This window comes from Vombatus ursinus, unplaced genomic scaffold, assembly GCF_900497805.2.
Source record: "Vombatus ursinus unplaced genomic scaffold, bare-nosed wombat genome assembly UNPS02014791.1, whole genome shotgun sequence".
Taxonomy (NCBI): domain Eukaryota; kingdom Metazoa; phylum Chordata; class Mammalia; order Diprotodontia; family Vombatidae; genus Vombatus; species Vombatus ursinus.
This window is the reverse complement of record NW_020954569.1, coordinates 32,375,601-32,399,204: the sequence shown is the minus strand read 5'-3', so window position 1 is coordinate 32,399,204 and position 23,604 is coordinate 32,375,601. Positions and strand designations below refer to the sequence as shown.

At 37.1% G+C, this 23,604-nt stretch overlaps 1 protein-coding gene across 1 annotated transcript in view; it reads right to left on the bottom strand.

Moving 5' to 3' along the window:
* Positions 1-1,417: 1,417 nt before the first annotated feature.
* Positions 1,418-23,604, bottom strand: part of DAP (death associated protein) — a 69,732-nt gene continuing 47,545 nt past the window's right edge. The window contains exons 3-4 of the mRNA XM_027869135.1: positions 5,048-5,090; positions 1,418-3,510 (exon numbers count right to left, since the gene is read on the bottom strand). Coding sequence (XP_027724936.1) covers positions 3,394-3,510; positions 5,048-5,090 — 160 coding nt within the window. The 3' untranslated portion in view covers positions 1,418-3,393. The remainder of the gene's footprint in view (positions 3,511-5,047; positions 5,091-23,604) is intronic.

The following is a 23,604-nucleotide window of genomic DNA, read 5'->3' as shown; positions in this document are numbered from 1 at the left end:
CAAGTTCAGTTGTATAATGTTAAATGCAGATGAGGAAGCAGCAGCTAAATATCCTGGCGCTTTGAAGAAAATAATCAAAAGAAAGTAAATATACTGATCATAGAATTTTCAATAGTGGATAAAACAGGCTTATTCTAGAAAAGGACAACTTCTAGGACTTACATTTCTATAGAAAACAAAACACCTCACCCTGTATTTAAAGCATCCAAGGATCACATAACACCTTTATTGGAAGGTTATGCAGAAGAGGATTTAAAATTAAAACCAATACTTGTTTACTGGTCTCAAAATCCTCATGTTCTGAGAGGCTACGTCCATCAATTGCTTCTAATTCTTTGGTAGTCAAATAAGAAAGCATCAGTGATTAAAGCTGTTTTCAAAGACTAGTTTTCAGGTTATTCTAGTCCAGCTACTGAAAAATATTGCAAAGACAACAATACTAAGTTTAAAGCATTACTGATTTTAGATAATGCTCCAGGTCATCCAACTATACTTGGTTCATTGTGAGAATGTGAGCAGGCAATTTACCAAAATGTAAATAAAGCTCTCTGAATTTAGCAGCTTATGTTTGAAGATTTAAAGACAGTTCAGACTATACTGCTAAAATATCTTAAATGACAATAATGACATTTAAAATATTTTTAGCAACAATAATGACATTTTTCTCATTAGTGTAGGTTTATTTTTAGGTACAATAATTTCTAAATTTTGCTATTACTTTGTAATAGCTTAAACTAGAAATAGATTTCATATCTTCTGCTGTTACATTACCTAATAAACTTTTTAAAAAATTTTTTCATTGTATATTTTCATGGAGCTGTAAGCAATTTCCATATTTCAATACGATTATAAGTCTGAATACTAAGAATTTAAATAATTTGACTACTTAGCGTGATTCAATATTTGTACTAATCACGACTTAGCTGTATTGAGTTCAGCTCCAGACTCCACATTATTGGAAGGATATCAATAAGGTGGAGTATCTATTTTATGATAATGTTTTATATTAAAATTGTGTGCACACGTCATCTACCTTACTAACTTCTAAGCTCCTTGAAATCACAGTTTGTACTTTCCATATCTTTCTATGCTCTGCAGTGCTCGATAAATGTTTGCTGAGTGAAAAAACGGAGTTAATAGTTAAAGGGTACCTTTTGATAAAAAGGCAAATGCATATACTGTCTCTCTGATGACAAGGTGCCGGCTACCATCACAATATTTTCTGTAATACTGTATTAAATCTGCCCTAAAAAGGCCTACCTACCTTAATGAAAGTGCCAGCTAATGGTCACAAGTTACCAGTTTTAATCAAATATATTATGCTTTTCCATTTTATGGTACCATAATTTCAAGCAGACAATGAGTGGAGTGTAATTTAACATAGAAATCTCTGAAACAGGAAGAAAAACAGCACAAAGAGAAGGGCAGGCACAATTTTTATTATTGAAAAACACAAATGATTAACTATAAAAGGAAACACTTGATATAATTGTTTCTTTTCAGTGATATGGAACATGAGGATACACACTACATCTAAGATACATGTAAAATGAAATTTTTGGAAACATAATAGGCTACCATTTCCAGCTCTCAGTGGAGATTTGAAGGAGGGGTGGGAGAAGCTTCCTCTTATAGCAGAGGGTGTGATACATAGATTGTACTAGATTGAATCTACTTCCAATTGTTTTCCCAAGTGTTATAAAGCTCTCCCCTTAATAATGTTTATTTCTGAACAGAGCTCTGAGGAGATGCCAAGTCTTTAGGTACATTTTCCATAGGAATATCAACCAGCAAGCCTCTGGGTATGTGTTCTGACTGTGAAGTAATGACAAAATACAGTGCCTTACGGAGGCAGAAAATGTTCACATTAATACTTCTGCCATTATGAAACAACACAGATGACAGAATGTCACTGCCATAGGAAACTGGCCTGCTGTTAATCTGGAGCTAAGAAAACCCTAAGTTTTCTTCAAAACATGAAACGAAGTGAACTGTGAACATTCTTTTTTGAGAGGAGGGTTAAGAGACATTGATCAAGGGAGAGTTACAAGTATTTCTACCAACTGATGGATGTGGAGTTCATTATTTTATCTGAGGATGATTGGTGTTGTAGGCAGGCGGCCATTCATAGTACCATTGCTGACCTGCAGCAACAAATAGCTTCAAAACAGACTGCTAGTATCCTAACAAGGCAATGCTTTCTCCATAAAATTGTATTGTTTGAGAGACCTTTTTTTCACACGCAAATAACTGGAATGAGTTTATTTTCCAATAGGGAAATAGTATAGTAATCATTCCAGCAGCAGTCTTATAAATATCAACTGGCAAGAATCACATACAAAATAACTCAGAATGACATCAAACACTTAAACATTAGTAGGAGTAATTAATTATGTAATTAGGGCAAAGGAAAGTCTGACCACAGTTGTGAGGTCCGCAAACAATTGCTCCAAATAAAGAGGAATGTATTTATCTTTTCTTGACAATGGGATTAATCTCCCTTTGGAAGAAAACTGGATCTCTTTGAACTTGGTGGGTTTTTACCTATTATTCCCCCTGCTTTAAATCATCTTATTAAACTTTTCTAAACATTATCCATATATCTCTCCTCCCACCCCCCACCACAATGTGGGTAGAGTCCTAAGAGTCCCCCTCATATCCAAGCTACCAAGATGATTACAGAGATGCATAAGTTTACCTATTTCTCAAGCCAGGACTTTCTGGGATACAACAAACTCCCCAGTCCTGTGACTCAAAGCAAAATGCTTCATTTTGAGTAAGACTTCTTGGATTCTCATTCTCCAGCAACAAGACTCTTAAAGGATATAACTGTTCAGGTTATGCATTGAAAAAACAGTATGAAACTTTAACTGACTTCCCCATTTTGCTCTGGACTATATGGGAAGACTCTAGTGTCTGATAAAAATAAGATTACAAAATGACCCATTTTTTCCCTAACCTTTACGTCACTTTTCCCTAAATTGGTTTACAATTGTTTTTAAATATCACACTTCACTTCATGGTAGAAGTCAAAGGCAACTTTAGAACTACTCAAACTCAATTTTTAAAAAACATCACTGTACTTCCTAAGCAAAACTGCAGATGAGGCTAAATTGAATAAAGATTCTAGATGGGGGGGGAGGGAATGAGACTCAAGTGTTGTTTGCATTTAGGTGAACAAGATACATGGGTATCTGATCTATTTGCAGGCAGTAAACAAAGAAATGTAAGGCAAAGGAAGCTACTGATTTGCTTTGTCTTAAATTTTTCTACAGAGCTAGAGAGAGAAAAAAAAAAGCTGGACCAATTCTTGTTGCTCTATAAATGTCAAACCTAAGAGGAAAGTACGTGCTCTTCTCCAAGAACCACAGTGATGGAGTGGCAGCAGGACCTTCACTTGCGGGGCTGCTGGATGTGCTGTGTTGTTCGGTGAGAGGGATGCTTTTCCACAGAGGGGTGTGGTTTCTGGTGAGCCACCTGAGCTGCAGCAGGGGGGAAATCTTTGTCACCCTGTGGTCAAACACAAAGGTATAACATTAACAATGTGGTGAATGAAGTCATTTCAATTTGGGACTCGAAGGGAAGGAAACCACTTGTGTTCTAGAATCATCAAAACATTGAATAGAGAGAAATACTCCAGAGAGAGGTCCTAACCTGCTCACTGATCTTAGAAGCTAACAGGTTCTGCCAGTTAGGAACAAATGACATTGAGAACCAAGGATCTTCGGTCCAGCACACATGAAGGACAGGGCAAATACTCCAGGCAGCCACAGAAGCTACATTGTTTGCATTTCTGCAAGTAACAACTCTGTATGTATAGAATGCAGGTGGGTCTCTCCCTGCTAGAGAAGGAAAATTGCTTTTCTACTCTAACTTAGCAGGGAGATCATTGTGGATGTCATATCTTAAAAGACCCAAGTCCTATACCCTCTTCTCTTCCCATCTCCTGTGGTTTCAATGACCCCCTCCGGGGAGATGACTTCCACATCTACAATTCTACTTCCACATCTACAATTCTACGTCCAATCTGTCCTGAGCTCCAGCCTTACGTCTTGAACAGCATACTCTCTCTCTATCGATGTCTCACTGGCACCTCAAACATGTCCTACACTAGACTTTGCTTTACTGCCCAGATCTGCCCTTCCTTTTAATGTCCCCATTGCTACTGATAACACCAGCATTAAGCCATCTTTACCAACTCCCTCTATTTCTCATCACCTACAACTAATAAGATACTACATCAAGTTGATTTTAATCAAGCAGTATCTCTAGTCTCCATCTCATCCTCTCCAACTTTTTTCCCTCCTATCTTGCTCCCTCATACCTAACTAGATTACTAGCTGTTCCCTGATCCTTTCCTTACTTTCCCACCTTACACAGGAGACTCTCAGGCCTGGAATATACTCATCTCATCTATGGCTTCTGAAATCCATTTCAGATTCTGCGGTTTTTCCTTAAAAGCTTAGTCTCTTCCTTTCACTGATTCTCTCTAGCTAAAACTATTCCTTCTCTTCTCAAATTTTCCTAGAATACTTTGATTGCCCCACTTTTCCCCTTGTACTATACTTTCCTTTGTATTATATTTATGTGTTTCTATATAGCATTGTAGATTGTAAATTTCGTAATGGCAAGTTGTCATTTTTTATGCTTTTATTCCCAAGGGCTTGAACCTAGTATGTGCTTAATAAGTGTTTAATTAAAGGTAGTTGGAACCCCTGAGGTCAGTCTAAAGAGAACTGTATAGGAATGAGGGGAATTAAAGTCATGTTGCATCAAATATAGCAAGTATACCAAAGAATGAACTGTATTCAACCTTTATCTATTCTTTTATCATATCCTCTGAAAGTGGGTTATGTGGGTGTGGTGGGTCTATGAATTCCACCCAGGGCTGGGCTTCATTAATCTTGTTGCTGAATTCCCCCTGAAAGAGTTTATTAAAAATGTAAATAATCAGGTAATCACAAGTGGTGAAGTAATTAATGAAATTAAGTTAAAAGGCCTTTAGTCTCTTTGGAATGTTTAGAGAGAGATACAAATAAGTGCTTACCCTTGCAATAACACCAGAGATGTACACAGTTGGTTTAGGTGGGCTGGAAAAAGAAAGACGAAAAGTAATTTAACATTATAACATGAATCAAGAGTCTGATCTTAAGTGAATACAATAAACAACGGACAAGTAAGAAACTTACTGTTGCTTGCAAGAAACTAGAGGAGGAGAAAGTCAGGCAAAGTGGGAGCCTGATCAGAGTTATTTAGCTACCATAATTTAGCTATTTAGGCTAACACTTTAGCCTAATTTAGGCTAGAACACCTGTGGAGTATCTCTTCACCTGAAGATAGCTTAGGCAAAGAAGAATGAAGAAAATAAATTGTAGCAAACAGCAGGTGACTTGCCTAAGAACACTTTCTTTATTTTTTTTTTGGTTGATTTTTGCTAATCTTCAAATTGTATCTAAGGACAAGGACAGTATTTTTAAACAATGCATTTGTGTGGGTTGCACAAGATTACAAAATGAGTGTTTTTCCTCCCAACAGCAATGCAACTGTATGAACCTGCCTTATCAACACAGTTTGGTCTTTTACTTAGTTACCTAAGCCCCAGAGAATTTCAGGAGTTTTTACTTCCTGAAGCCATCATGGACTGACATTAATGAAGAACTACAACTTAACTAGAAATAGCTTTATCTGTAAGAAGAGTGGAGGGGTTAGATGGAGGATAAGGAAAGATCCCACGCAATTCCCTTTCCTCCAAAATCTAAAATTCCCACCTTACCTTTGAGGCTAAGGCACTGAAAGCTACAACTTAAATATTCTCATATTCAGCTATTGTTATCAAGTAATAATCCTTTGGTGCAAATGAGTTTATAACTTGATCAGTTATTTACAACCTGAGAGAATAGGACACAGGGCAAAGAAAGTTTTAAGGTAGGGTGGGTAGTGGAAGGAACGAAAGCTGTAGAATCAGAGGACCTGTGTTCAAGTCTAGTTCTGCTACTTACTTTGGCAAGCATCATTTTACCTTTTAGAGCCTCAGTTTCCTGTTAAATGAAGGAGTTGGATTAGAAGATTCCCAAGGTCCCTTCTAGCTCTAACTCTCTATTCCTAAGAATGGTCCACCTACCAACTAGGTGCTAACCTGCGGGTACTCGATAGTGAAGAGTGAGAGTAGATAGTACCAGTGAGGAAGATGGTACGGAAAGGGCAGTGACGACGTGCTGAACACTTGGTTCAACTCACTGTTTAAGAACCAAGATGAGCAAAAATCACTGTTTAGGGTCAGTCTGGCTCTGAATGACCACAAGAAAATCACTTAACATCTCTGCCTTTCAACCCACATGCCCTTTAGATCTCAGGATTATCATGAGGATCAAGAAAAATAAATGGTGAGAAACTAAAGGCTGTAAGAATTAAAGTAGTATGATTACTATCATTTTAGTAGCAGATAAATCCATTATCTCCAAACTTATAGTCTGCTCCAATGCCCTTGCTTTACAGACAAGTAAGTATGATATAAGCAATAATATGATAAGGATCTCCAGATGAAGTGTTCCATATATTTAGTTGGCTTTGCCTCTTTTTAGGGAAAAAAAAAAAAGGTTTGTCACAAAGCAAGAGTTGTGGCTTCCTTTTGCTCATGGCAACTGTCCTAGTGTTAAAAAACAAAAACAAAAACAAAAAAAAACTGCCAGTTGTTTACAACTTAAAGAGTTTAGCAAAAAAACACAAAAAAATTCCCCCAAGTCATTTCTGTATCACAATGAGATTAGAAACTCAAGTCTGAGTAAGCATCTCAGCCAAAAAAGAAAAAAACAAAACCAAAAAACCCTTCTTAATTATTTAGTTAAGATGAGCTTCAGTGGTTTTGTTTTTGTTGGCCTTTTTTGTGTTAGCTGGATTGCCATTTCTTTTCTTTTTTGTACAAACAATTTAGCTGCTGGATTAATAGCCAGCAAAAGAAGCGTAAATTCAATTTGTTTCAGTAGCCCCATCTGGATCCCTCTTATCTTTATATAGAGCATATACATGATGTGATTAAGTTATATAAGCTGTCAGCAAGTTAAGATTATTACTGAATTCACAGCCTACCAATATAGTTAACTCATGACTAAATATTTCCGGATCAAAAACCTAAGCACTGAAACCTGGATCATTTAACTATATAAATTATTTTTGAGGGAGCTGGAATATGATATCTTGTGAGGTTTTAAAAAAAATTCTTGTATTCTTTCACTTAGTTTAAAACAATCCATTACTGGGCTGGAGGAGAGATGAATGGGTACTTAAATCACCCATTTCTACTTGTTCTTGAAATGTCTAGTCTATGAATCCATCAAGACTCAACTTAGGTTCCAGCTTCTACCTAAACCTTTTCTAACTTTCCTTAGATGCTTGTACTCCCTTCCTCCTTATTCTTGGTGCATTTTGCCTGATTGTCCTTTTATAAGGGGAGGTGGGGGTAGGTGGGAGAAGACAACTACTTTATATTATATTTATCTGTACAAATATTGCATTTCCCACTAAAACATTACATCCTTGGGCAGGAGAAGTTTCATTTTTGCTTTCAAATTCCCAGCTCCTAACATAGTGCCTAGCTAGGTGGTTTAGTGGATAGAGCAGCTGTGCCTGAGTCAAGAAGATCCACGTTTCAAATCCTGCCTCAGACACTCACTAGCTATGTGACCCTGGCACAAGTCACTTAAACTGTTTGCCTTACTCCATTGGAGAAGGAAATGGCAAACCACTCCAGTATCTTTGCCAAGAAAACCCAAATGGGGTTATGAAGAGTCTGATACAAGTGGAAAGATCGAACAACAACAACGATCTGACTAAAATAATAAAATAAAATAAGGCCATTATGAATAAACGACACTGAAAATCAGCAACTAACAATCTAATGGCTTAGATAAACCCTGTTAGCTACAATCATTTTATTTCAATTTAAATTATGGCTATGATGAAAATATGACCCACTGTCTGATCACAGAGAATTACCATAGGCTCAGAGCTGGAAGGCGCTGAAGACACAGTCCAACCCCCTCATTCTGTAGATAAGAAACTGAAGTCCAGTGAAGACAAACTGTGAGCCCAAGGTCACATGGGTTGGTACTAGAATCAATAGAAGAGCTGAAACCCTAAAACTCTCACAGCAATAAGGGAAAAGTCTTTAAATGGGTATGAGAGTTCTGTTATGTTGTATTTTAAATTAGTTGCAGGTGTGAATTACAGAATCTTCCCTTAAGCATAGAAATAGTTACTACAATAAGAAACAAGAATGACAACACTAGGAAAATAAGCTTGGTTCATTAGAAAGTGCCATTTATTCAGGGGGGAAAAAGGACAAACTTGCTGTCTGACTCCCAAGGTAAGCTTAGAAAATTAAGTTTATTTTTTTTTTTCCTTTGGGAGGTGGAGGGGTGGGAGCAAGGTCTTTGAGTTTCTTTAGCTGTGCAGACAAGGCTATTACTATACAGCTTTGGGACTTAATGACTATCCCAGAAATCATGCTATAAGGGCTACCCATCACAAAAAATTCTGCTAAATCACAAATGGTCTGAACATCACCAGTGCCCTGTAAGACTGAATAAACAAAATAAATTCCCAGATTTCATATTACTACTACTACTACCAGTTAGTACTAGTACTCCTAAAAGTGGAGAATGTTACTAGTACTACTAAATATTATTTATATAATGCTTTAAGCATTCTATACGTTATCTCATTGGATCCTCGAAATCCTGGGAAGTAGGTGCTTTTATTATCTCTATTTTACATTTGAGGAAACTGAAGCACAGAGATGTTAAGTAATCTGTCCAGCAACTGGGGGTGCCAGAGACAGGATATCTCAAATACAGTCTTCCTGATTCCAAGTCTAGAACTCTGTTCTGAGCCACCACTTAGCTGTCTTATAATGCAATAATACTAATCTCAGTTCCATTTTCTTAATTTAGAAGTAGTATTCATTTGTGTGGTGGGCCTCATACCAGTTACACATCACCTGATTTAATGCCAGAGATGGCTGAGGATTAATTTCTTAGTGGCCTTCTCTAAAAGGGAAAAGGGTAAATCAGAGACAAGAGAGACATGACCTGTGAGCTGCCTCTCTGGCTTCATACGATTTGGAAGTATCATCAAGACAAAACCTCTGCATTCCTGAGGAGTGGGTGAGCTGCAGCTTTCTACATTTCTAGCTATGTTATTTTCTATGGATAAATGTATGACATTTGGATCAAGTTGCTAAGTCTGGGGCATACTAATAGCTTAAAATAAAACACAGAAACCACAGACCCTTACAAACCTTTCTTTGTCAGCCACTGGGTCAAAACAAGAGCAAGGCAAGAGAGGTTATAAACCTCCGTCATCTCTGCCTTTAGCTCTTCACCAGAATGGCCACCAGGTGGCCTACGAGCTAACGTTGAACACGTAATGTTGAATATAACAATAGAAACACTGGAGTGAATTATTAACTTACAAAGGAAACATATTTTTCCATTTTATAGTTTATTAAAAGCAGAGAGTGGAGTCATTCCCAATTTTGGGTAACCCCTTCCTTTCTCCATTCCCCATAAATAAGAGAAATTTGGTTTTGTGATCCAAGGGTCTTTTTGTTCTGCCACTGTGGTTTAGGGACCAGAAATCTTCTTACTCAAGACTCCATTAAGTTATTTGTAAGATTTGTAACAGTGAGAATAAGATTCCCTCCCTGTGGCGTACTCCTCAAAGCAGAACTGTCTGGGTTTTGGGGTTACTTTTGGCAGGAGGGGTGCAGGGAAGTGGGGAAAGATGCCAGATAACATTGGCTAATATTAATTTGAGGCAAAGAATTTCACAAAGGAGCTTTTTGAAGACTTAATAAATTTTCTTTTGTCATTATTTTTACATTCCTAGTTACTACATGTTTTAGCACTAGTATTTAAAGAAATGAAGGAAAACAATAGTACCCAGAGGCTATCTGACATTCAGTTTTTTGGCCTTAAGATTATGCTTTCCTAAGCAAGGTCTTAGGGAATTCAAGGTTTTGAAAGCTTGAAAGCTACATGGGCAAATATTTAATTTCCCATCTAGCATAGAGAGGGAAAAGGGTCAAAAATTGACAACTCCTGTCGCTTAGGTACCAGTTTATCTCTGGAGAACTTTATCACAAACTTTTCCCCAAAGAAATGGGCTTTGTGAGGGTCATAGTAAGGTCTTTCAACGCCTTAATGTCTTAAAATGGACTTCAAATTACTCTTTGAGAATATTTAAAAACTAGTCACTGAAATTTAGAAATACACCTTTCTGAGAGGATTGGAGAAGTTAAAGCTGCTCTGATAGTCTAAGCCAAGGCTTGTTATGACCTAATAATTCCAAAAGGAGTATCTTCTCCCACCCCCCACATCTAAATTTTGAGGGCCTTAATCCTTTAAGTGGAGAGAACAGCTAATTTTGAAGGCTTTTTTTTTTTTTTGCAAGAAAATTAGAGTTTTATGTAAACTGCTTTCAAGAGAAATCCCAGGGACTTTGGACCTTGGTTCTTTCTGAGAATATACAATTAGCCTTTCTATTCTCTCTGTCTTTCTCTGTCTCAGTCTCTATCTCTCTGTGTCTCTGTCTCTTCCCAATCTTCTCCCTCTCTCTTTCCCTCATACTCTGCAGCTGACCTTGAGCTCCCCTTGCAGTTTTTTTTAGAGCAGAGGACATTTTGGGTTACAGTCAGACCAGGATAGGGGCTGGCACTCCCCTGGAGAAAAATAAGCCCACATATCTGGGTCATGTGGTGAAACCCATCCTGGCTCTGATGCCCTCACATTATTATTCTGGATAGAAACTTTAGGTCAGCAGGTGCTAAATAAGACTGGTTCCACCCAGGACAGGAAGCAATCAAGACTTCCAAGATATTACCACACACTTGGGGCACCATCTGGGCACAAGAGCCCACCCAGGCTGTTTATCATAGAGTGTAAAGGAAAAAGATAATGCCCATGTTTGCCATTTCTACATGGGATGAACTAGTTCTCCAGCTTTGTTTTTATTGGAGACCAGAGCTGTGATTTCATTAGTAAATGCAATTCTCTATTAGGAACTTTTCTCTGTCAGCAAAGATCATCATCTGTTTGACAACATGAGTTTAGAGAGTTGCTTAGGACACAGTGAGGTTGAATAACTTGCTTCAAGGCACATAGTGTGTATTGGAGGCAGGACTTGAACCCAGATCTTCTGAGGTCAGCTCTCTATTCACTATCTCATGCTGCCATCTCCACCTTGATAAAGGAAATACTATCACATGGTTTCACATTATCTTTAATTCTTCAAGTCACACATTACATTACCTCATGTGACCTTTACAACAATCCTACAAGGTAGGAAGGACTGGTAATGTAACCCTGGTTTTGGGGTATTCCCCAATCCTCACATGAGGTCATGGATACAATTGTGGAGGACCTCTCACGTACAGTCTCTCTAGCTTGTGCCCCAGGGAAAATTCTAGAGAGATTAGTTTCTTGCTGGTTTTGCTCTCACTAAAGGGACCTTCCCTTGCAAACACTCAGGCTAATAAGACATTAAATATAGGATAGCTTTCATTTAACTTGACCAAAGAACAAAATTGGATTATACTGGGTAGGCAGGTGGTAGAGGAGACAGAATGCTGGCCTGGGAGTCAGGAATATCTGAGTTCAAATCCCACCTTAGACATCTGCCAACCATGTGACTGGTTAAGTCGCAACCTCTCTAGGGCTGACTTAGTTTCTTCATCTGTACAATAAAGGGGTTGAATTCTATGGCCTCCAAGGTTTCTTTCAGCCGTAAATCTATGATCACTCAGCTATCAGGAAAACTGTCTTTCCTTTTTCAGAGGGATCTATGAAGCTGTTCTGTCTAGAAAGTGACATACACTGTGTAGCTCACAGTCCCTAGGGAGTCCACCTTCCTTACAGCACTTTCAAAACCATCAGACTTACACAGACCACATGATTCACACAGTAACAGTGAAGGGATAGGTCTGGGTTACTTTGTGGTGCATGTTATTCTTTTTTTTATTTTTAACATGTGTTTTTCAAACTTTGGGTTCCAAATTTTCTCCCTTCCTCCCTCCCCACCCACCCTCATTGAAAAGGCAAGCATCTCGATACAGGTTATAGATGTGTAGTCATGCAAAACACTTCCATAATAGTCCTGTTGTGAAAAACTAAGTATAGTCCCTTCATCCTATTCCCCCATTTATTCTATTCTCTCTTTTGACCCTGTCCCTCCTCAGAAGTGTTTGCTTTTGATTATCCCCTCCTCCAATCTGCCCTCCCCTCTATTGACCCCCTGCTTTCTTGTCCTCTTTCCCCGCTTATTTTCCTGTAGGGTAAGACAGATTTCCATACCCCATTGCGTATGTTTTTCCCTCCCTGAGCCAAGTCCTATGAGAATAAGATACACTCATTCCCTCTCACCTTCCCCCATTTCCCCTTCACTGTAAAAGTCTTTTCTTGTCTGTTTCATGTGAGATATTTTACCTCCTTCTACTTCTCATTTTCTCCTTCTCCCAGTATAATCCTCTCACCCCTTAATTTTATTTTCCAGATATCACCCCTTCATCTTCAACTCCCCCTGTGCCCTCTATCTATCTATACATACATATAATTTTTCTCCCCCCCACTACCTTAATACTGACAAAGGACTCATGAGTTACAAATATCATCTTTCCCTGTAGGAATGTGAAGGCTTGTCTTAAAAGAGTGGCTTGTTAAATAATATCCAGCAGTTATTTTTTTTTGGGGGGGGGGGATAAATCTTTACTTTGATAAAGTTCATATTGTGTTTTGCATTTTATCAAACTTGGCCAAAAGGCAGCATGGAGTGAATTTTTATAGAACTGGCTGAAAGGCTGCTACCTCAACCAAATATATTTCTGACTTCAATTTACCAAATCAAATTGGTAAATGATTATTTATGGCATTTACATAGCATTGCACTGATTATTCTCTTCCAGACATAGGAACAAAAAATAAATACAAGAACAAGTAATTTAAGAAAGCAAACCCTAATAAAAAGCCAGTTCCCCAAACTATGTTTGTTAATACTCAAGTATTTTAAATTTTATTGGTGTTTCATTCAAAGTAAAACCTACATTTCAAGTATTCTGTAAGTTATGATGGTTGCTTTGAGGATATATTTAATCTGATGAAAATCACTCACACAGATGTTGTTTTGAAGACGGAGTATTACTTTCTCTTAGGAAACTGAGACAGTGAAAAAAATACCATTCCCCCTCTTCCCCAAATTCTCAGACCTCTCCCATTTTTAAAGAATTCACTTATTTAAGGTTAAAGAAAATGCATGCAAGGCTGAATTAGCTAGGATTAAAGTCCAGGTAACATTTTGTATAAATCAGCAGAAACTCAGAAGCTTATCACATATGGGAACAGCAAGCCATTATCTGTTAGGCTGAGAATATTCAGAGCACTTAAGGTTTTTATACGTGTGAAATTGTTAAGGACCACACCTGCTAAACCTCAAAATCCAAGATCATTCCTTCTTGGGTTGTTTTTTAAAGGTAGCTCATCATAAATTATGACAAATTATCTTTCTGAATAAAATTTAAACACAGTATTTTAAAAATTTAGAACATTCCAAGGAAGCTCCAGATAGTAAAGATACAATGCCCAAAATACTTATTGAATGAAATGACAACGTTGTCCTACAATGAGTATAAAAAATACTAAGTCTGACAGTCTCACCTACAGTTTGACAATCTATGAGACTTGTGCTCACAAATTTTTTAAAAATCTCTGAAGGCTAAACTAAGCTAAGGTTTTCTTGCGATCACAAAACTACACATTTATGTAAAAAAAAAATTAGGCTTAGTGAAGAGAGAAGTCAGGAAAACCGGGATTCAAGTCCTATTCTTACACATCCTAGGGATATGATCATGGGCAAGCAACCTTTGACTGCCCCAGGCAACTTTCTAACTATAAATTACAAATGACTTGCTGATAAGCATAAGAAGGAATTGTCACCAATGAGGAATTCCCTACATTGATGAAATCACAAGTATGGACCAAACAAAACAAATATATGCATATACTTCATATTCTTATAGAGTCTCTGATTTTACTGGTTCATTGGTGGCCACAGCTGAGGAATCAACTAATCTAATACTCTCATTTTATCTTTTATTTTTAATTTTTTTTTGAAGGGCAATCTTGGTTAAGTGATTTGCCCAGAGTCACACAGCTAGTAAGTGTCAAGTGTCTGGGTTCAGATCTGAACTTATAACCTCCTGACTCCAGGGCTGGTGCTCTATCCACTACACCACCTACCTGGCCCTAATTCTCTCATTTTAAAGTCAAGTAGAAATTCAACATCCATAAAGTGCCTTGAAGTTCACACAGCAAATTAGTGGCAGAGCTGGAACTCAACGCAGGTCACTCGTACAATGCTTTTTCCATCTACACCACAAAGGGTACTGTTCTAGTTAAACCATTTAACTATGTCAGCTTTCTTCCCCCTTCCTTCCTGCCAATTTGCTCCCGTGAGGGTTCAGAGTGAGTTAAAACTTTGATGCTACCAAAATGTAACAAAGGTCTATGGTATTTTGGTGACCCGAGTTTGCCATCTGAACTAAAGAGACTAGAAAGGACATGGGGATAAGAGAAGGACTAGAAATAAGGCAATCAGTAGGTATGCACTTTGCTGAAACTTGGGGAATTCTTTCCACCTGAGAAGAGAACTCTTAGGGAATGGGCATAGCTACTGTTCTCCTTGACCTTTTTCTTTTCCCACACATACCTCATTAAGGACACTGATAAAGATAATGTTTGGCACTGAGTCTGTGGGTGGGGGCTGATAGAGGGAGAGAACAGCAGCCCTTTGCGCTGCTGCTCTAAGAAATGATCAAATGCTCCTCCCACCCCTACTTGTTTATATATAACTGATAAATCCTTATAAAAGCCTCCCTCAAACTATTCTGTGGAACTTTTTGATTCTAAAGTGGTGTTAGGGGATTACACAACAAGAAACATGTTGTAATGCTGGAGAAGCATATAGCAAAAACCTATCTACTTTGCCACCAGGGAGAGGTTGAAATTTATCACACTCAAAAACTGGCTTCTTACTCCTCTACAATTATTTATTAACTGTGCAGTGATGCGTAATCAGTTACTCCTTTCATACATGTAAATTATCTATTCATAGTCTTTATGGGTTTTAAAAAACTATAGTGGAATGGAAATGAATTGGGTGAAACTGAAATGATGAAATTTAAAAAAAAAAAAAGCCCAAATGGCGATGACCAAGATTCTGACAATGAAATAGGTTGTGGCATGGTGTAACTTAAGAGTGTAAGGACCTGAGTTCAAATCCAGTCTTCGGTCCTCAATTTCATCTGGGGTAAATAATGAGGTTGAACTAGATAACTTCTAAGGTCTTTTTGAGATTTAAATCTGTAATCCTATGATCCACGAATAGTATCTTATCTCCAAAACAAGAAAAACATAACTTTGCTAATAATAGGTGATATTATATAGTGCTTGAAAGTTTCTAAAACACTTTTATGTACATTATACCATTTGATCTTAATAGCTATCTTGTGAAGTATTTTATCCCAATGCTTAGAAATTAGGTGACTATATTGCCCACAACCGCACAAATAGTAATTGTTAAAAGGCAGTATGTCAGGTGTCTCAAGACTTCCAGTCCAGAATTCTTTTCACTATACTTATGCTGATCATAGGAGGTAGCTACATGGCTCAGTAGACAGAACACTGGGCCTGGAGTCAGGAAGACCCAAGGTCAAATCAGACCTCAGACATCTACTTAAGTCACTTAACCTTTGTTTGCCTTAATCCACTGGAGAAGAAATGGCAAACTGTTCCAGTATTTGCCAAGAAAACCCCATGGATGGTTTGGTCCTTGGGTTCACAGAGTCAGACACGACTAAACAACACGCTGATGATAGTACCTCCAATGTGCGTTTATGTATTTAGTGATTCTTAATCATGGTGTGTATTATATTATCAATTTTTAAAAATAGCTCAAAATCACCACATAAAACCCCAATAATTAAAAAGACCACACAAAATCATTTGTAAGCAGTAAATTTTGAATTAGAATTCTTGATTTTTTTTAAAAAAAGCATCCATATGATGAAATGCATTTGCACTGGCTTCAGTGCAAAACGAAAACTGTGAAGCATCTTATAATGAGCTATTATATACAACACTGTTCCCAACTGTAAAACATATGTAGATATAATTATATACTTTTGACTAAGTTGTAGTATTGTTAGAATATAAATCATCTGAAAAGATAATATTTCAAAATACTTTAAAATATCATATTTGGTACCATGAATAATAAGCATTTAAAAAACACTAAAATATTTAATAGAAGCTAATATTTACCTATTACTTTAAGGTATACAAGGTGCTTTTACATGTGATACTGTGTCTCCCCCTATCCCCCTCGGGTTGTGCACTGAGAATTCAAGGTAAAATATATGAATTATAAAATATTATTTCAACAAACACTGCTTAAAGAAAATTTTGCACCTGGACTTGGTCATATCTCCCAATAAAGATATTATATTAAAAAATTTAGCTGATATCTAGCTTAGAAATAGTATTACATGGAACATAAATGCATTTTAAGAAAACTTTAAAGGAAATATAGTAAGCTCTATCTTAATGAGATGTCTTGTTCTTCTGAACTTAGTGAATACTCCCTCCCTCCTCAAGCCAACAGGAAGATAGTTTTGCTCCTATATTAATTATCCGGTAAGGGAGTGCAATATCTGAGCTGCCCACCAGGTGACACTCTACTTGAGCCACCAAACCTGGGGCCTCATTTTTTTCTGGTACATGAATGGGATAGCCTTCCAAACAGGTTGCAGTATCCCCACCAGCCCTGAGAATTGGCATATCTCTCCCTTATTATCTTTGCCACAATGCATTCTTCTACTTAGATTTCCCCCCCGCCTCAGGGCAAGGACTAGGTTATCTTAAACTTCTTTTCTCCCTTGCAGTCTTCTAAATAAATACACAAACCTTTATTTAAGTGCTCACTGTTAGTAACTACAGGGAAACATATGGCAGTTTAAAAGAACAAAAAAGGGAATCTGGAACATTTCTAAGTTATAAGACACTAGTCTTTAACAAAATATAAACGATATTTCTTAGTTCCCTCACTATTGTTTTTATCTTGTTTCGAGAGTAAACCCCATGAAACTTTTTAAACTTAAAAACAAATCTATCTATATCTATATCTTTGTGTAACACCCTTGGGTTTCCCCTTTCTCTGATCAGGAAACCAAAGGAAACCCTGAACTCATGCATTCTAGCATTCAGACACCTAACATTTTGCAATTACAGTTTATTTTACATAGAATAAAGTAAGGGTGGGCAGTGCCAGGGATTCAAAGAAGAGAAGAAACTATGACTCAGGGAACATGTAGGGTCAGAAGAGGTACAATATACAGTAGGCACATTTTTCAGATGAGGAATAGGCAAAAAGAGACTTGCCCAAGGTCATACACAGTTGTTACTCTGAAAAGAAAGGTTGGAAGTGCACTTTCTCATCTTTTATTTGGGGACAACCTCAGTCATTATATTATATGGTGTCAGGTTCAGTTTTTCCCCATTTACATGGTTGTAGTCATTGTGTATATTATTTTACTAATTCTATTTTACTCTGAAATCACTTCAAATAAGTCTTGTCATGATCTTTCAATTCTTCATATTCAGAAGTATTTCCATTATGTTAATGCAGCATAATTTGTTTGGCCATTCCTTAATTGATGGGCATCTTCAGATACATTTCTACCAATCTTCGTTACAGTTTTCCAATAGAGGGCAGATTAGAATCCATGTAAGTGGGACTGCTAAAGTCCAACCCACTGCTAATAGTGAGAGAGAGAAGTCTGACAATAAGGTAAATGACTCCAGAAAAGCAAGATTCCTAAAATAAAGGGTCTGAAAGGGATCTCAGAGATCAGTTAATGCAATCTCTTCACTCCACAGGTAAATAAATTGTGACCCAGAGATGTAAGTCACCTGATGTAGCTGGGACGATAAAAATCAGATACAAGAATTAGAACAGTGTAAAGCTATTTTAATGTCTGCTCCATTGTAATACAGAGTAATAAAAATAAATGTTCATAACTATGGTCTTAAATCATCAAGAAAAAAATTATGCCCCGTAGTCTGTTTCAGAAAGCAGAAAAATATCTAATACAGTTTAGAAAAATTTCCAACAAAAAGAAATGTTAATTCTAGGGACATAAAGGGGATAAACTTTAGTTATCTGAAAAGTCTGCTTTTTATTCTAGATTAAGAGGTAGAAAAGGCCTTGGAGGATATTTATTCTTTGTCTTCATTTTACAGATAAGGAAACTGAGGCCAAGGGATATTAGGTCATTTGTCCAAGGTCACACTAGTAAGTTGCAGAAGTTCTTCTGACTTGAAAATCTTTCCACCATACCCCACTTCCTTTCTATTTATGCTTACTTAGATCAGGCCTGCACAACCTGCACCCCGCCGGCACACCAAAGGATTTCAGGTGGCCTGTGAAAAATGTAGAGGATGTTTTCCTCTACGTTTTTCGCAAGCTGCCCAAAATTCTTTGGCAAGTAGTCATGGGCCCCAAGTTGTGCAGGCCTGACTTAGATCAAACATAAGTAACTGACAAACAAGGCATTAGGATATTCGTTTAACACGATGAAAAATGGTGAAATACAGAAAAACAAGGTTATTTTCCTGCTCTATTGGGATTTTTACCTGAAAAAGGCAATCAAAACTACAAAAAAGTCAGAAAGTAACATGACTGGTCAGGAGCTGCTTTTGTGTGAAAACTGCTGTCTGGTGCTATGCCTATGGGGAAATCAGCTACCACTTTGAGCAAAAAACTCTTAAACTAAAGCAAGGAATGACTTGGCTCCTTTGGTGGGCAAAATGATAAAACTATCCACCTGTTTAACCTGCAATAAACACTTAGAACTTTGCTTAATTCCATGACCAAAGTACAGACTAGATCTTTAAACCTTAGTCAACCATCATACATAACGGGTCTCACATTTGGAGGGAAAAATCCAATAGCTTTGTTACAGCCCCATGGGAAAATTCACTCTTATAATATCTTGGTACCAGTACTATTATTATAATACCTCCTGAGCAGGTGTGGCATGAGGATACACAATTTAATTTCCCTTTGCTAAGTGGTAAGCATAAGGGAAAAAGAAACTCCTCTTTTCTTTCTGGAATCATGAAAGCTGTTTAATTTTATACACCACAAATCAGCTACCGTAACCGATTATAATGACTAGACCATGACTGCTTGACTGTCTTTGCAGAGTCCGCAGGAAAAAAACACTAGAGTTAGTAGAAAACATGTGCTCTAACCCTTGGCAAGCAAATTACTCCAACTAGAACCGTAGGTTTCTTCATCTGTAAAATGAGAAGTGAACTACTTGTACTTTGTAATACCTTATAGGGTCACTGTGAGGAAAAGTTCTTTGTAAAGCCCTATCAATGGGAGCTACTATTATTATGAAAGAAGAGATATCTTGGGGCAAGTCAGAAACAAATTTTACCCCTTTATTGATTTTGAGTGAGTCTTTGGGTTTTATTGTGGTAGAATGTAGTGAAGTGTGTGTGAATGAGAGTGAGAGTGTGAGTGTGTGTGTGTGTAAAGCACTGCGCAGCTGACATGATTTTAAAACATTTCCCAGCAATCAGACTAAATACAAGCTCACTGCTTATAATTTGTAGCTCTTGAAACATTTTCAGGCTTGGTTTTAATTTATTTGGGTTATTAATTTTCTGGACACCAAAACAATAATTATAATTAGCATGGCTGGCTACCAGAGGGAAACATTTCACTTGACTGAACATAGACATGTCTCTGTAATGTCACTCTACAAAGTTTCTGACAATCAAGGTTGTTTGATTTCCCCAATTCAACCTCCTTCCAAGACCAGGAACCTTTCCACAAGATGGCACTGTTGCATCTTTCAACTTTCCTGTCATTCCACGGAAGCAAACAAAGGCTCAATAGCTTCAGGGAATAATTACAAATAGAAGATTATTACTTGGCAAAGGCTATTTGCAACTAACTTTAAAAAAAAAAAAAAGGCAACCCAAACTTCTAGTTACACTTGTCAAGTGTGCCTGTCTGGAAGTGCATAATAAACCATAATTCAAATCTTCTAAGTGAAATTCCAAACCCCTGAAGAAATTATCTGGTATCCAATTCTTTCCCTATACCATGTTTAAGAGTTGATTAAAAGAGAAAATCACCACAGAAGAAAAATCTTGATTTCACAATGAAATCACCTTTTTTATTTTCAGTGATCTCAAGGTTGTGGGCTTATAAACTAGGAATATAGCCTTCTTTATTCAAATAGTGACTGGTGATGACATAGCAGAAATCTAGTTGCAGTCAAAATCATATATTTTCCTGTGATTCTAGGCAAACAACCACCCACTCTCCCCAAGTACAGTTATCAGCTCTCCTGATCTGAGGGCACTGTGATCCTCTTAAAATGAACACTCACTCACCATCTGTTGTTTTATTAAGTCTAAAGAATGAAAGGGTTATTATGTCTCCATTTGGATGGAATTTTATTATTTGACAGAGCTAAAACATACCTACCCTCCTAGATAACTCCAGCATTGCAGACCCGTGGCTAATTGTGAGTTTGGATATAGGTTATAGCCTCATCTAACATTTATAGAGGACACCAAATAATGAATCTGGAAAAATAATGTCTTATCTAATCACAGAGCCCAGAAATTTCTAACTTATAGAGGAAATATATGTATTTTTATATAAAAGCTAAGAATAAAATTTAAAAACAAATACAGACTTTTTTCCCTCTGGACATAGTTGTTTAAAAGGACATTCTAAACAAAGAACTAAAAATTTAATTAATTCAGAAAACTTCATGATCCTGTTTTTATCATTTCTACCTTTCCCTAAATGAAAAAAGTCATAAAAATGAATAAAATTAGTATTCCTGATACTTAGCTGGCATGTCTTTGTGGCATACAGAGCACTAAGAGGTCACATAACACGAGTTCAAATCCTACCTCTGATAATACCTATACAATTCTCGACAAGTCACCTAATCTTCAATGGGCCTCAGTTTCCCCTGTAAAATAAGAGGAATGGACTGATGGATTCCCTAGACTTACGATCCTACAGAAATTTAGGAAAAAGTGGCATGAGACAATTCTGCTTTGTGACCACTTCAGCTGGGCTTAAGTATACTTCAGTCCAAATGTTTTGCAAACTGTGTTCCATGAGAATAGTTTTCTATAAAGTATTTAGAAGTCCTATGAAAAATATAGAGTATGTTAATGAACATGTTTAATTTTTGTACATTTAGGAAAAAGTGGCATGAGACAATTCTTCGAGTAAGTCAATGAACATGTTTAATTTTTGTATATTTTATACTCTCCCCGCTGTGCCTCACTGGCCACTGCAGGTTGGGACTATGGGGAATTAAAAGCAAAGGTAGAGTCTCAGCCTCAGAAAGCCTGAAAAAATCCTTCACTAAACATTACTGAAACATATCCAAGTTAAGGAGAATAAAGAGCATGATAGCAGTTTGTGCTCCCTTGACTTACAACCAAATAAGGATGTTTTCCTTATCAATTATGAATCTATGTTATAGATTCTATATTTACTAGCATCTTGTTCCTAAGGGTTTATTCTGAGACCGTGAAGACAGTCACAGGCAAATAGATAATTGTGACATGTTTTGGGCTAAAGTTCTTTTAAGAAGCTTTAGAGGGCTGGAGGAAGACACGGGGCATCCACCATGTTTCCTCCTCCCTTCTCAATAAACTTCTCCTTGAATAGTTGGTTCTATCTACCTATGGAGAGAAATGGAGTTGTAGAGAAATGGGCTGTGCTTAAAGATGATCTGAAGGTTCTTCTCTCCTTTGTGGTCTGGGGAGGCATTTCACAGATGATCTACAAGTTCTGTGCTCCAATAGAAATCCTCTTAATTTAAGCTTTTCTGGGTTAAGTGTGGGGAATTGGGGAAAAACGGAAACGAACAAGCTTGTGGATATGTTTCATGTTCCCTACTTTAGACAGGCAAAGTACATTGCGTACAAAGTCTAGATCTTACTTATCCTTGCATCCCTCGGAGAAATGAATAGTGCCTTACATGAAGTAGGCACTCAAAAAAACATTGCTAAATTGAAGAGGAAATGAGTTTCAGCTTCAAAAAATGAGAGGGAAAAAAATGAAAGTCTGTCTAACAGTTACATGCATGAGGGGGCTCTGCAAAAGATAGCTTTCTAAGGGAAAGAAATAAATTTAACAGGGAAAGAATTGAGCTAGCTCTGCAACAAACAGTAGTAAAATACTGAGAGCTCCTCATCTAGTAAAACAGCTACAACATCAAGCTACCTAACATAAATACATATGTTAACATATATACACCAAATCTGTGCAGTATATATGACATTTATCTGTCTGGAAATACACTGCCTCCACTATTAAGATCTGGGATTTCTGCATATCTCTCCAAGATATCCTTCTGGTATGATTTAGTTTAGAAAAAGTTTACCTGTTGCATAGGCTGCACAATTCAGAACCTTAAGATATACTCAAATGAGCTCTTACTGATTCAGGAATTCCTTCCAATTATGCAGATTGCTTAGCCCCACCATGGACCTCTCCACTGCCCTCTATGTGATAATTGTTTTACATTGTTTCTAGACTGTTGCGTTCTAATGCTTTGCTGCCATACAACAACAACAATAAAATGTCGATATTAAAAAGATGAGCCTTTGATTCCAACGTAAGCTTGGGTCACTAAAGGATCTTATTCCACTCCAGATTCAAATTGTTCATCCATATTCTCTGTTTCACATAAACACTGATATACAAGTTTGACAAGTTGTCTACCCAACCTCATGTCATAATCTGGACAATATCCATTCTTTATCTTCTTCGTCTTTTCTGTCTGAGTCGTCAGGTCAAACTATTCAGCGGTTACATATATCTTCTTTATAACACCTTCTTTAAGGGAGGCTTAATACTACCACCATAATGGCCTCGGTGAAGAAGGCTATCTCCATCACAGTTGGGAACATCTTTGCCAAATATACATTCCCTGCTTCATATGCCCTGATGTTCATGACCAGTGGGTCACTGAACAAGGTCATTTTTATTGTTAATGTTTTTTAAGAAATCTTGAATGCTTGTGATGTATGGATGGAAGAAATAACTTTGTTGGAAAAAAGCCTGTAAGGTGATACTTTACACTACTAAATAAAATGCCTTTAAAAAAATATTACATACCCTGGAATAAAAATCTAGATGGAAGAAAATCCAAAAATCCATGACAAAGGCTATTTTCAAGAAATCAAATATCAGACTTTGTAGTGGGTTTTTTTTTTAAATTTAGGGAGCAGTGGCGGTCATTTCAATACCTTTATTCTGTTGAACATTCTTTATTCTAAGGGGCAGGAAAATTCAAGAAAAATGATACTATAAGGCAAATGTTTAGCATTAATAGCATCACCAGAAGAGTATTTATAAATATTGAACCAATCATACCAAAAAGATTAAACTTTAGGTAAGAAAGTAGAAACATAAATTTATCTGAACATTGATCCTTCCTGCTCT